At 31.4% G+C, this 14,320-nt stretch overlaps 1 protein-coding gene across 2 annotated transcripts; it reads left to right on the top strand.

Annotated features, from left to right (window-relative positions):
• The first annotated feature begins 7,235 nt into the window (after nt 1-7,235).
• Nucleotides 7,236-13,491, top strand: LOC108480537 (ent-kaur-16-ene synthase, chloroplastic). Of its 2 annotated transcripts, none has more exons than XM_017783570.2 (14): nt 7,236-7,516; nt 7,707-7,762; nt 7,867-8,152; nt 8,223-8,403; nt 8,668-8,876; nt 8,964-9,084; nt 11,152-11,249; nt 11,342-11,565; nt 11,683-11,795; nt 11,896-11,994; nt 12,146-12,361; nt 12,485-12,626; nt 12,785-13,030; nt 13,122-13,491. In XM_017783570.2, the coding sequence occupies exons 1-14, from the start codon at nt 7,471-7,473 to the stop codon at nt 13,425-13,427; spliced, it is 2,343 nt and encodes a 780-aa protein (XP_017639059.1). In that variant the 5' UTR covers nt 7,236-7,470; the 3' UTR covers nt 13,428-13,491. The 2 variants fall into 2 exon arrangements, with proteins under 2 accessions (XP_017639059.1, XP_017639061.1); XM_017783572.2 differs by having other exon boundaries at nt 7,498-7,516; nt 8,078-8,152.
• Nucleotides 13,492-14,320: the final 829 nt, after the last annotated feature.

Below are 14,320 nucleotides of genomic sequence, written 5' to 3'. Positions count from 1 at the left end.
CCATTTTTTCCAATCATCCCATATTTGGTTTTCCTCTTTTTTGCTTCTACATCATTGTTGTCCACTTTGCTAAACCCTTCATTTCCATTTTGTTTTGGTGTAGATTAGTGCTATTGTTCATTCTATCCAGTTTTTTATCGTGGGGGGTGAAAATCTTGAGATGAATTTTTCTTCGATTTTGTAAGTGCGTTAATCTCTCCGCCGTTCAGGGTTCTAGTATTACGACTGTTAAATCGACATTGAAAAACAACTAGGTGTATAACGAAGAACTTGAAAAATAGCGAATGACGTGATGCTGAAAAAGCCACTATCGACGTCACATGGTCGTGTGCCAGGCCATATGTGTCACACAATTTAAGCTATTTTGGCTGTGTGGGCCATATGGGTTGGCTAATTGGACCGTGTGTTCCCATTTTTTAAAATTTTACTCTAAGCCCGTTTATGATGTACGATGTGTAATTAAATCTTCTGTAGGGTTCATATTGCTTAAATATGACTTGAAAACAAGGTATTTGTTAGTGTGCTACTATATGCGATGTATTGAAATGTAAAATATATATGTATGATCTGTGTTCTATCAAATCTGATGGCATGTCTCTATGTTGCAATGTTGTGTATGAGTATAATATTTTGAATATGTTGAATTGTAAATCTCTGAATTTTGTTTATGACCATGCATGTGACATTGCGGTTTTTCTGGTCAAAGTGATTAGTTATCTAGCATATCTGTCTACAAAACATGTAAACCATGCTTATTGGATTTTGTTAAGATTATGGATGCATGTTTAACATGTTTATCATATTGATTCTGTATATGCATGCCATGTCACATTGCATAGGGTTGGGATAATATGGTAAGGAGGAAGTTCAAACAGCTTAGCTGCAATCATGGTGGCTTGACCACTTATATTTGTTCTGGCAGTTTTGTTGCGATATAATGGCTTGACCACATATATATGATCTAATAATTTTAACTCCAAATTCTGGTGGCTTTGTCCACAAATATCTATTGGTGTGATTTTGGATGGACGAGTTTTAAGGAATTCTATTTTGGTTTGTTGCAGAGTTGGATAAGAAGTTTTCTGAAAAATCTGCACTATAATTTAAAAAAAACATAATAATTGTTGTATGATTGGTCAAAAAGTAGGATGGTACCACCAACATATCCGTTGCCAGAACAGGGTTACAGAGTATTATCGGAGTTTACAGAAAAATATAGTTAATTTATGTTATTTACTATTCATATCCGAAACCAATCATATTCAATCGTATTGTCCCTTAATTGGACCCTCGAGGCTCAATTTATAATTAGAAACAAGTCGGGACTAAATTGAGAACTTAGAAAATTTTTTGTAAAATTTTCAAAATTTCCTTATATGTAGGGGACATACGCTCGTGTGATCAAGCCGTGTCGGCATTCAATGTGAAGCACATGGCTGTGGCCCAGCCCGTGTCCATACCCGTGTAACTCTCTAACTTAGGTCACACAACTAACCACACGCCTGTGCTAGGTCATATGGACAATATAATTTTCAAAAATTAAGTGCAGGATTCACACGGCCAAGTCACACACCTGTGTGTTGGTCCATGTGTTTCACATGGCTGAGACACACGGCCGTGTCTCTGCTCGTGTGTCCAATTCTGAACATTCTGTTTCTCAATTTTTAAGATGCAAGGGACACACAGCCAAACCACACGCCCGTATGCATGGTCGTGTGTCACACACGGCTGTGACACACGCCTATGTGTTTACCTGTGTGGACAAAATAATGTCATTTCCAAGCCTTATTTCTCACCAAAATTTTACCTTGTACCTATATTAACATTTTAATACATTTCCAAACCCATTCAAGTCATTTAAATCAAACCAAATACAAGTATTGTGTATAACATATTATTACATATGTTCAAGTGATTAAACTTACCAAATTTGCATTTATGTTTAAATGCAAATTTTATCAATTATACTAATTCAAACCCATTCATCATATGGTTTATATACCTTCACCATAAAACCATTTTCAACACCCATCAAACATGATAGGGCTTCATATAATTATATCAAAGTATGCTTAACACTATTCATTGCAATGGCTAGTTACAACCAAAATAATTTTATGCTTAACACTATTCATTGCAATGGCTAGTTACAACCAAAATAATTTTATCATTTAATCTATTTAACCTATACATGTCATTATATCAAAAGTTAGCTTGTTTCATATACCAAGAGGTCCAAGGGATAGTGTGATGTGACTCCGACCAAGTTCCAACCTTCACAAGCCTCCGAATACTATAAAACAGGGGAAAATAAAACAAAGTAAACATATTATGCTTAATAAGTTTGCATAACGGGAATTTAACTTACCATACATTTACATTTAAGGTAAGTATATAAAGATATATCCAAACAATTTGGTAGTAACCTAAAACACGCAACTTCATCAAACATGTTAGTCACTATTCCACATAAATTTCAAATATCAAAGATAGACTTATCATATAGTAACTTTCATAATGATATGCTTTCCATATTCCATGTACATTTCCATGACAAATCATTTCAAGTTCAATTTGACCATGTCAGAACTTTACCCATTGAATTTATTTAAAATATCGATGGATACGCTTATGTAGTACACTTAAAGTGCACAAAATTGAAAACCCGTCAATTCATATCCAGGGGTACCCATTAAGACACATAATCAGGAAGCACTATCTCGAGCCATATAACAGGTTGCTCGTGTGAGCCATGTAATAGAAAGCTTATCTGGGCTAAATCAAGAAACTTATAAGAGTTTAAAATATGAAGCTCATTACTTAACAGGTAACTCCGAAGAGTATTATTAAGAAGCTCCAAATAGCCATATAACATGATGTTCAAGCGAGCCATATCAGGAAGCTCACAAAGAGCCTATATCAGGATGCTCATAAAAATTCTATATCAAGACACTCATAAAGAGCTGCGTTTGTGTCCGCAATATATGCAGGATCACAACTGATCATATAACAGGACGTTCACAAAGAGCTGCGATAGTCCGCAACACATGTAAGATTACTACCAATCAGGATACTCGTAGGAACCATGTAACAGGAAGCTCAATAGGTCTTATAACAGGATGTTCATAAGAACTATGGTGTGTCTGCAACATATGCTGGACCACAAGCAATACAGGAAATTTTGTATCCATCGACTTTTATATATTTAAAAAGGATTTGACACTTTTCGGGCATTATCGGATATGTGATCATTTCGTATATTTATGACATTTATACAATTTACAATTCACATAAACACATTCAATTCAAGCATATAAATATACACAATTTAGTTACACAAACTTACCTCGATACTTGTTCGTTTTAAGAATCTACTAATCCGACACTTTTTGTTTTCCTCGATCCAACACAGTACTAGGTCTTTCCGGATCTATATAAATGAATTTAACATCAATTTAATTCATTTCATACTCAATTTAATTCAATTCACGTCTTAGGCAAAATTACCATTTTGCCCCTATACTTTCTATAAATTACGTTTTCGTTCCTAGGCTCGAAAAATGAAATTCGTGCAATTTAATTCTTATATTCCAAGCCTAACCGATTTTTACATATAACATTTACAGCACATATATTTCATAAAAATAAAAAAATTTCCATGAATTTTATATCTTTACAATTTAGTCCCTAAATCACAATTTCATAAAAATTCACTTTACATAAGTTGTTTATCTATCAACAACCTTTCAATTTCTATCACAAATTTCAAAATTTCAGCATATTTATCCATGGAAAAGTTTTAATACTTTGATAACTTTACAAATTGATCCCCAAAATAACTAGATTAGGTTATTCCGAACTCGAAAATATAAAAATTACTAAAAACGAGACAAGATTACTTACACAATTAGGCTTGCTTGATTTCTTTCTCTTTCCTAGGGTTTCCATAGAAATTTTGGGGAAGATGATGATATGAAATTATTTTATGGTATAATTGAGATATAAGGACCTCAAGTTTTGAATTCCATAGCTATTTGATCCTTCTAGCTACTAGAATTCAACTTTTGCATTTCATGCAATTTGGTCCTTTCTATAATTAAACACAAAATCGATAAAATTTTCTTATTGAAATTTTCATACATTTTTCCTATCATGATGCAGACCATGCAATAATTTTAAAATAAATTTTCTTTCTAACTCAGATTCGTGGTCCCAAAACCACTGTTCCGATTTCACTGAAAACAGATTGTTACACACTGTGTTAGATAAAACCGATGAGTACTGTAGCAAATAACTAATTTTCGTAAAAGAAAAAAAAAGTTCCCCCATCCCATTTCTGTGATTTATTAATTTTTAATATTATTTTTATAAAAAAAGGGTTATTCTTGTATCTTTTCTTGAGTTCTTTTTTACTTAATTGTACTTTGATTCATTTCTTAATGAATGCTTAATTCCAAACAAAAAGAAGTCTATCAAATATCAATCTACCATATCAAATTTAGGGGTGAGCATTCAATCTAATCGAGTTAAATCAAGTGAAAAAAATTTGAGTTAATGGAGTTGACGAGTCCTATTTTATCATCCTAACTCAATTTAAATTTTTTTTGAATCGAGTCAAGTAAAATGAAATTTGAGTCGAGAAGAATCAAGTGAAATTGTTCGAGTTAAATTAAAAAAATTAAACATGTCAAATTAAAATCTTATTACAATATAACTAATTTCGTGTTATAGCATATAAATTTGAAATCATATATATTTGAAAATTTTTAAAGCTAAATAAAAAAATACTTTAGCATGATAATCTTGAATCATTAATTTACCTTATTTAGGTCCCAAAATTATTATTTTAGAAAATTTTAATTTTTAACTTTCTTTATATATTTTAGAATTTTTAATATTCTTTTAAAAAATATAAATTTTGGAATTTTATAAACATTTTCAATTTTAAACACTATTTTAAATTTTGAAAATTATTTTGAATTATTTTGTAATTTTTATTGCAAAAGAGATCATTTACTCATTTTTAAATTTCACAAACATCAAAAAATATTTACAAGAATTTGTTATTTGAATTATTTGAGTTAATTGAATTGTAAAATTTAATTGAATTCAAACTCGAAACTTGAATAACTTATTCGAGTTTACTCGAATAATTCAATTAAATTGATTCATTAACTCAAAATTTAATTTTTTCAATTTTTTGAATCGAATAAAGTTTTACTCATCTCCAATCAAATCAATTAACTAAAATGAAAAATATAGAAGTTTTGATCTTTGATTTAAATCTTTTAACATTATTTATTAATATATTTAAAATTAATTTTTATCCTGTGATGCACTTGTTGGTTGTTTGAATTTTTTTAAAAATTCAGATTTAAAAATAATATATTATTATTTATAAATTACTTTATAATATATTATTGTGTGTATTATGAATAAGGACTTGTCCAAGCTTAGTCCGACTTGAAATATGAACTTAAAATTTTATTCAAATCTATTCATATTTGTAAATGATTAATCTAAACACATTTTACACCCATCGATATTATATTTCAATTATTTTTAAAATATTTATATTTTATTATTTTAACATCAATAATTTTATTTTATTTTATTGAAAATTTTTATATAGTGATCTTAATATTATTTTAATGTTTATATTAGAGTAGTATTATATATTTAGTATAAGTTTATTTTTTAATGTATTATAAATTACATAATATATCAAAATAACATAATATAAAATATTATAAACTTAAAAGAGGGTCGGGTCAGATCAAACTCTGGCCTTAAATATTCAAGCTTGAGCGTGACCTATATTTTAAAATGAATTAAATTTTTTTATCCAAGCCCATTTTTTAAGCACCTAAACCTTTCCAAATTTTGAGAGACTTAAAAGGTAAATAACCCAACCCATAAACAGATTTAAATCTAACTATTTTAAAAAAAACTAGACATATTTTACATTATTTTCCCAGAAAAACTTTTTAAGACATTTTGAAAAACGTTATAAGAAGAATGCAAATTTTATACTTTTATTTTTAAAATTAAACCTCTAATTTATAAAGATTATATATATTATTAGTAATTAGTTTATTTGAATAAATCTTGACCAAAATTTAACCTTAATCCAAATTAGCATTTATGGAAATGGTTTTAGTGCTTTAATGTTTTCCAACTTATTTCATTAAAGGAATATCTATAAATTTCCCATATTCATATTATTTTATCCAAGTTTGACTTTTTTTTACTTTTTAAATTACGTAATTAATTTGTACTTAAATATTCAAATAACTTACTGCTATGTCTCAAAAATTAAGTGTGACAATTGTCAACAATTTCATTACTCAAAAACTAATTTTCATTATTTGTATCAATATATTACTATAAATAATATATATGAAGATTACACTTACATAAATTTTAATATTTTAAAAATCTATTATATTTAGAAGCCAGTGAATCATAAATAAAATGATACAAATTTTCAAAGTGACGAGGACGAATTTATAACATAGTAAAAATAAAACAAAATCCTTGTATAAAATTATTGGATAAACATAAATTTTGCCCTTAATATTTATATATTTTATTAATTTGATTCTTATTTTTAGTTAAATTTTAGCTTTCAACAGTTAAATTGCTTTTTTAATGCAATTCTTGACTAAAATATTAAAATTTTACAATATTAGCATGATAATCGAATAATAGTCCACGTGCCTTCATGCTAACATGTCACTACTTGAATTATATGCACGTCAACAAAAATGTAAAATTATAAAATATTTAAACAATAAAAATAAAAATAAAATTATATAAAATATAAAATTCAAAAAATTAGCATAAAATATAATTAGACTATCATACGGGCTTTCATGTTAAAAAATTAATATTTTGGTCTATATTAATGTTAAAGAAACAACAAATTTATTTTTGAAAGGATAATAGTTAAATTTGATTTTTGTTTTTTAAGATTGACCATCAAATTTAACTAAAAAATAAAAATTAAATTGATAAAAATATAAAGCATAATTTCTCATTATGCCTAAAATTAAACTACTGTTTGTTTTTTTCCTGAAAATCTACCTACCTCTTCCAAAAGTATATATTTAAAAGAATCATTTTATGGTAAAAAGAATATTTTAATAAGGTAATGATGCTTACTATAGGTAAACAAATATAAAGAAAAGTAGCAACAATAATTACAATTTCAAAACTATTTTTCCGTTAAAATAAAAACTTTAGCATTTTAATAACAAAAAGTTGAATGAGGTGACATGAGGATCGGAACTTGGCAGTGGAGCATTTCTTTGTCTTGGTGGACACAGTAACACTGTCCTTTCATTGGTTCAAGTTTCAAAGCTGACCTTTACCCTTTCAACACTGTGTTCTCTTCTGTTTCCTTCCTATATGCAGGCTGTCGCTTAGGCAAAACTTCCTTCCTCCATCGGCATCGCCATCGCCATCGCCATGTCTCTCTTCCACCCTCATAGCTGCTCCAATTCTTTCATTTCAGGTTCGTTCTGTCTCAGCTTTTGTTTCTCATCTGAATGACATAATGATGCATGTGGATTTGCAACCATCGAGTTGCACACATTGTTTCTGGTCTCTACTTTCATCACTATCAATATAAGTATATATATTTCTTTTAAGACTTATTTTCTTATCTTAATCTTCACCTCGATTAATCCGGATTATCCGAGCAGTTTCCACGGACTGTGGAGCAAACCCAACAGCAGACACCAACAGTAGTAATGATTTGGTATAACAATCCAGCCTCTTATTGTTATCTATCAATTTTGCTTTTATCTATTTTCTAATGGAGTTGACATTGTAGAAGAGATTATAATATTCTTGATTATGCAGTGCTTTAAGGATTCTAAACAAAGGATTAAGAAGATGTTTAATCAGATTGAACTTTCTGTTTCTTCTTATGATACTGCTTGGGTTGCAATGGTTCCATCTCCCACTTCCCACCGCAATCCATGTTTCCCTGCCTGCTTAAACTGGCTGTTGGATAATCAACTCCCTAATGGTTCTTGGGGTCCTTGCCGTCCCCATCCCTTGCTAATTAAAGACACTCTTTCCTCCACGTTGGCATGTGTCCTTGCGCTGAGACGATGGGGTGTTGGTGAAGAACACATGACAAAGGGTATATTTTCATTCACCCATTTTTCCCTCATTAGTGTTTCATGGATTAACATTATTCTTTTCTTCTGCAGGGCTTCGGTTTATTGAGTCACATTTTGGTTCGGCTTCTGATGAAAGCCAACTTACACCTATTGGATTTGATATCATATTTTCTGGTATGGTTGAATATGCTAAGGATTTGAATTTGAACCTCCCTTTGAGATCAACAGATATAGATGCTTTATTTCATAAAAGAGATTTACAGCTCAGAAGGTATACTTTTGGTCTCTCTTTTTTTCCTATTATTTTTAGTGTAAATGTGGTGTCAACCATTAGGCATAAAATAAGCATACCATTAGCCAAACCAAATTGTTGGGCTGATCATTTTGACCAGCCTTTGTCTTTGTCGGACCTGGTTTTGTTGTCTAACTATTGCTTCATTAGTAAATTTTGAATGCCTTTTTGAAATCATGGAAGCACTTTGAAGAAACGAATAAATTTTGGCCTTGACGTCATGTCTTGATTTAATTGCCACAGAGAAAACTCTAAAGGGAGGGAAGCCTATTTAGCATATGTTTCGGAAGGAATTGGCAAACACCAAGACTGGGAAATGGTCATGAAGTATCAGCGGCAGAATGGATCATTGTTCAATTCACCATCTGCAACAGCAGCCACTCTTTCTCACCTTCCAAATTCCGGTTGTCTTCGTTATCTCACTGCACTCTTAGACAAGTTTGAGAATGCAGGTTAGTATGCCAATGCTACTTCACAAATTTCAATGTATTCTGCAACATTATCTATTTCTATATTACTAATGTTCATGTTCACTTCAGTGCCCACACTTCATCCTTTCCATGTTTTTCCCCGACTTTGGATGGTGGAGACTGTTGAAAGTTTGGGAATTGGTCAGCATTTCAGGGAGGAAATTACAAGTGTATTAGATGAAACATATCGGTAATCTTCTTCTACAAAGATAGTTAATGTATATAATCTATGTAACTCGGACTCTACCTTTTTTCATTTTTTGACATTTGAAGAAATATTGAATATAGCCATGTCAGACAAGTACTTTTATCCGACATTCTGATATGGACGCTTTAACTGCAATAGGAGTTTTTAGTTTTATTTATTTATTATATCAGGTTTTACTAAGACTTTTAGTTTTACTTTTTTTTATATATTATATTAGGTTTTTATTTTATCTATTATATTAGGTTTTTGTTTCCTTCATAAACTCTAAGTTAGGAATTCTATTTTATGTCAATTAGGACTCTTTCCTTTATTATTGACAGTCTATAAGAGGCTGCCAATATAAAATGAAGAGGTAAGCAATTATTCTATCAAAAGAAACGTTATTTTGAGAGGGGGTTTAGTTAAGGACTAATCTGCCTTTTGGGTAACCATTGGTCGAAGCAAGAATTTTTTCTCGTCTAGACCTGTGACTAGATCCTACGCCAAGGCGCATAACAACTTGGTATCCGAGCCAGCTATCATGGGTGACGAAAAGACTTTGACAACCAAGCTGGAGGCTTTCATGGAACAAATGGCGATATTATCTCTTTCGGTCCAAAAGATAATGAAAGGAGATTCAAAGAAGAATAATGAAGAACAGGGCAGTAGTGGAGGCAGGAAAAGGAATTTAGACTTGCAACACGGTGGGTGCATGGTGCCATGATACTCTAAGATGGAGTTTCCCAATTATGATGGTGTTGGAGATCCTTTAGGGTGGTTGAAAAGATGTGAAATTTTTTTTGGCAATCAACGAACTAATGAAGAAGACAAAGTAAGCTTAGCATCATTCCATCTTTTAGGAGAGACACAATTGTGGTTTGATCAAATGGAAGAAAAGGAGGCAAATCTTAATTGGGGGCGCTTCAAAGAGTGTTGTCATGTAAGGTTTGGGCCACCTATGAGTAATAACCCCTTGGGAGAACTTGCCAACTTGAAACAAACTGGGATTGTAGAGGTATATCAATGTCAATTTCAATCACTATTGGCTAGGACTACTGATCTTAAACCTCAACAACAAGTAAACCTTTTTATTGCTGGGTTGATAGAGGAACTTAGAATTGATATTGAGATGCAACAACCAGAAAACCTTGGAGTTGCAATGAATATGGCTTGAACATTGGAATGTAAACAAAATGCCTCTTCCAAACTGTCATCTCGAGCCATCCTGAATTGGCCAACTTCCCAAAGCACTAATAGCAATTCAATCATTCCAACAACTAAGAACATTGCAAAGGGAGGGGGACAAACAATAGAGCCAACAGGGAACAACGGCAAAATAGGTTCTTCTGCACCATTTATTAAGAGATTGACACAGATAGAAATGGCGGAAAGAAGGGCTAAAGGGCTGTGTTATAATTGTGACGAGTCTTATTCCATGAGACACAAATGTAAAACCTTATTTTGGATAGAAGTACCAGATGTTGAAGGCAAGCAAGATGATGATGAGATAGATGATTTTGGATAAGTTCTGAAGTTTATTCTAAATTTGAGTTTGAGGACAAGCTCAATTCCGAAAAGGAGAGTAATGATATGGACGCTTTAATTGCAATAGGAGTTTTTAGTTTTATTTATTTATTATATCAGGTTTTACTAAGAATTTTAGTTTTACTTATTTTATCTATTATATTAGGTTTTTGTTTCCTTCATAAACTCTAAGTTAGGAATTCTATTTTATGTCAATTAAGACTCTTTCCTTTGTTATTAACAGTCTTTTAATATAGAGAGTTAAGCAATTATTCTATCAAAAGAAAACGTTATTTTGAGAGGGAGATCAGTCAAGGACAAATCTGCCTTTTGAGTAACCATAGTTCTTGCTTTCTCGTCTAGACCTGTGACTAGATCCTACGCCAAGGCGCATAACACATTCATCCTAAGTCTGGGTAATATAGCATAAAATGTGTTTAGAAGGCTGTTTTATTGTAATAGGTTGACAGGATCTTATGTTCAATCTGTGAAAGACAAATGTATTTAAAAACTTCTCTTTAACTTCATCGATCATGTCTTAAACAGATGCTGGCTACAAGGGGAGGAGGAGATATTCTTGGATCTGCCCACATGTGCATTGGCTTTCCGAATACTACGTGTAAATGGTTATGATGTTTCCTCAGGTATGTTTATGCTTATTGGTATTCAGATGATGTTGATAAGGGATAGGATCCTTCTAGTTAAAGCCTTTTTTCTGCACTATCTTGTGGTGTAGAAGCCTTAGCAGGATTTGCTGAAGAACACTTCTTCAATTCACTTGGAGGATATTTGAAGGATTTGGATGCTGTCATTGAGCTATTTAGGGCTTCACAGATGATCATACATCCAAATGAACAACTCCTGGAGAAACACATCTCATGGACAAGTCATTTCTTGAAACAGGAATTATCCAACACTTCTAAATGTGCATATAAACATAAACAAAATATTATGCAGAAGGTTTTTTTCTTTTTGGATTGATAATCAGTTAGTTTTGAAGGAAATTGTCAAGTTCTTTTCTTTTCCATATTTGATTCAGGTACTTACTGTAGAATGGTCGCCTTCTATAATTTTCAGGTGAATGATGCCCTTGAGTTTCCCCATTATGCAAGTTTGGAGCGCTTAGTATACAGGAGAAACATAGTGAACTATGATGTAGATGATACACGGATGCTTAAATCTTCATATAGGTACTCCTTTGGTATTTTATTCTTCTACTAACATATTTCCTTTAAATAAATAATAATGTATACCTGATTTGCATCTTATTTTACTGTCTTTGCATGCTAGTTCTTTGAGTATTGGCAACAAAGATTTCCTAAGACTAGCAGTGGAGGACTTCAATGCCTGTCAATCTGTATATCGTGAAGAACTCAAACAACTCGAGAGGTAAATTTATTTACAAAGATGGAAACCATGATGCAGTGACAAGAATTCTTATGGAGTTCCCAACTCATGGGAGTTACATTTCGTTCGCTACGGTAGACATCAGTAAGAAATGCTTTTGAAATTATTGCATGATATCCCTTCTGTGAAACAGGTGGGTTCGAGAAAAGCGATTGGACAACCTGAAGTTTGCCAGGCAGAAACTGGCATACTGTTACTTTTCTGCAGCTGCAACACTATGCTCTCCTCAATTATCTGATGCTCGCTTAACATGGGCTAAAAATGGCGTGCTTACTACTGTGGTTGATGACTTTTTCGATGTTGGAGGTTCTGAAGATGAACTGTTAAACCTAATTCAATTGGTTGAAAAGTAGGCTCTTTTTCCTTTTCTTGTTCATTTATATCTAACCACTTTTGGTGTATAACTTTCTGTAGTTCTTTTAACTAATCTTGCCTATAACAAAGTAATGGCTTATGAGAAAATGAAACACAGGCATGATTTAGATGTCAGCATTGCTTGTTGTTCTGAGGAAGTTGAAATCATATATTCAGCACTTGACAACACAATTTCTGAGATTGGGGAGAAAGCAATTGCATGGCAAGGACGTAACATAAAGACTCATGTTTCTGAGATTGTGAGATCCAATATTTATTTTACTCTTCATATTAACAATGAATAGTAGAATCCTGAAGAGTAACTTGTGTGAACTAAATCTGAAAATATAAGACATTATTAGTATTGAAGAAAATTTGGAATGAACCAGTGTTTAAACGGACAATGTTTACGTTGCAGTGGCTGGATTTGCTTAGGTCCATGTTGCAGGAAGCTCAGTGGTCGAAGGAGAAGGCAGTCCCAACTGTGAATGAATACATGAGAAATGGTTACATTTCGTTTGCCTTGGGACCAATCATCCTCCCGGCTCTCTATTTTGTTGGCCCTAGGCTTTCAGAGGCGGTTGTTAAAAGCGGGGAATATAGTCTTCTATTTAGGCATGTAAGCACTTGCGGGCGTCTTCTCAATGATATTCATAGCTTTAAGGTATGGCTTCTCTGTGGACCAATAACATGGCTAGTCTCATGTGAATGGAAGTTTGGAAATATTTAGTAATTAATGTCCCATATGGTTGCAGAGGGAATCTATGGAGGGAAAACTGAATGCCGTATCTTTGCACATAATTCATGGTACCAATTCAGTAACCGAAGATCATGTAAATCAAGAACTGAAGCATTTAATCGAGGAAAGGAGGAGAGAACTGCATAGATTAGTGCTGCAGAAAAATGATAGCATTGTCCCAAGACAATGCAAGGAATTATTCTGGAAAATGAGCAAAGTATTACATCTCTTTTACATGAAAGATGATGGTTTTACCTCACATGAAATGGCGAACGCTGTAAAGGCAGTAATACATGAGCCTATACTTGTTGATCAACTCTAATTATTGCAAGGTTAGGGAAGTTATGGTAGTATTCAATCTTATCATATCTTAAGCCTATCAACAACTGAAATAGTGTTTGCTTTTCCTTTATTTATTTTTTTAATTTTTAATTCACATCTTCAATATATATAATAAAATCAGCTCCTTTAGGAATCACTAGAAATAAATAGGGCATTATAGTTATTTTGGTATTTTAGTGGATTTCATAGGACAACCCTCATATTTTAAATATTCTAAAAAACAGACATATTGAATTAAAAGAAACGTCAAAATAGATAAATTTAACGCATTTTTTTCCTTTTACTGTATCAATAAATATATCATTTCCAATGATTTATTTATATTAGCAAATTATTTACTTAAAAACTTCTTCAATTGCTTTCTACATTTAAAATTAGTTTTTCTTTCAATGTTTTGAAATAATATTTAACTTTTTTATTAATTTAAAATGAAATCTAGATCTCTTTTATTTTATTTTATTAAATGTGAGATAATATCTAACATTTTTTTTGAAAGTATTTGTTAATCTGATTAAGTGATAGGACACTTATGTTATTATATATAATAATAATAGACTTTCTTATGGAACTATAAAATGAGATATTTAAAAGAAAATATATTGTAAAATGAGAAAGAAGAAACGCTCTCTTGATTAAAAGACAAGTGTTTTAGAATAGAAAAGATAGGCGTTACATTAATACACAAAAATAATTGTAACCACAATTTTAATAATATTTATATACATATATTTTGACAATTTCTATGATATGTAATGCCTAACAAGTTAATAACATTAAAAATTGTTTATTAATGTAGGAAGACGTGAGATGAGTGTCTTGAATCATATTATTCTCTTATTTATAATTAAAATAGATTATAAATAATTTTAGATA

Source organism: Gossypium arboreum, chromosome 1, assembly GCF_025698485.1.
Source record: "Gossypium arboreum isolate Shixiya-1 chromosome 1, ASM2569848v2, whole genome shotgun sequence".
NCBI lineage: Eukaryota > Viridiplantae > Streptophyta > Magnoliopsida > Malvales > Malvaceae > Gossypium > Gossypium arboreum.
Note: the sequence above shows the minus strand (reverse complement) of the source record. Positions and strands in the feature narration are given on the sequence as shown.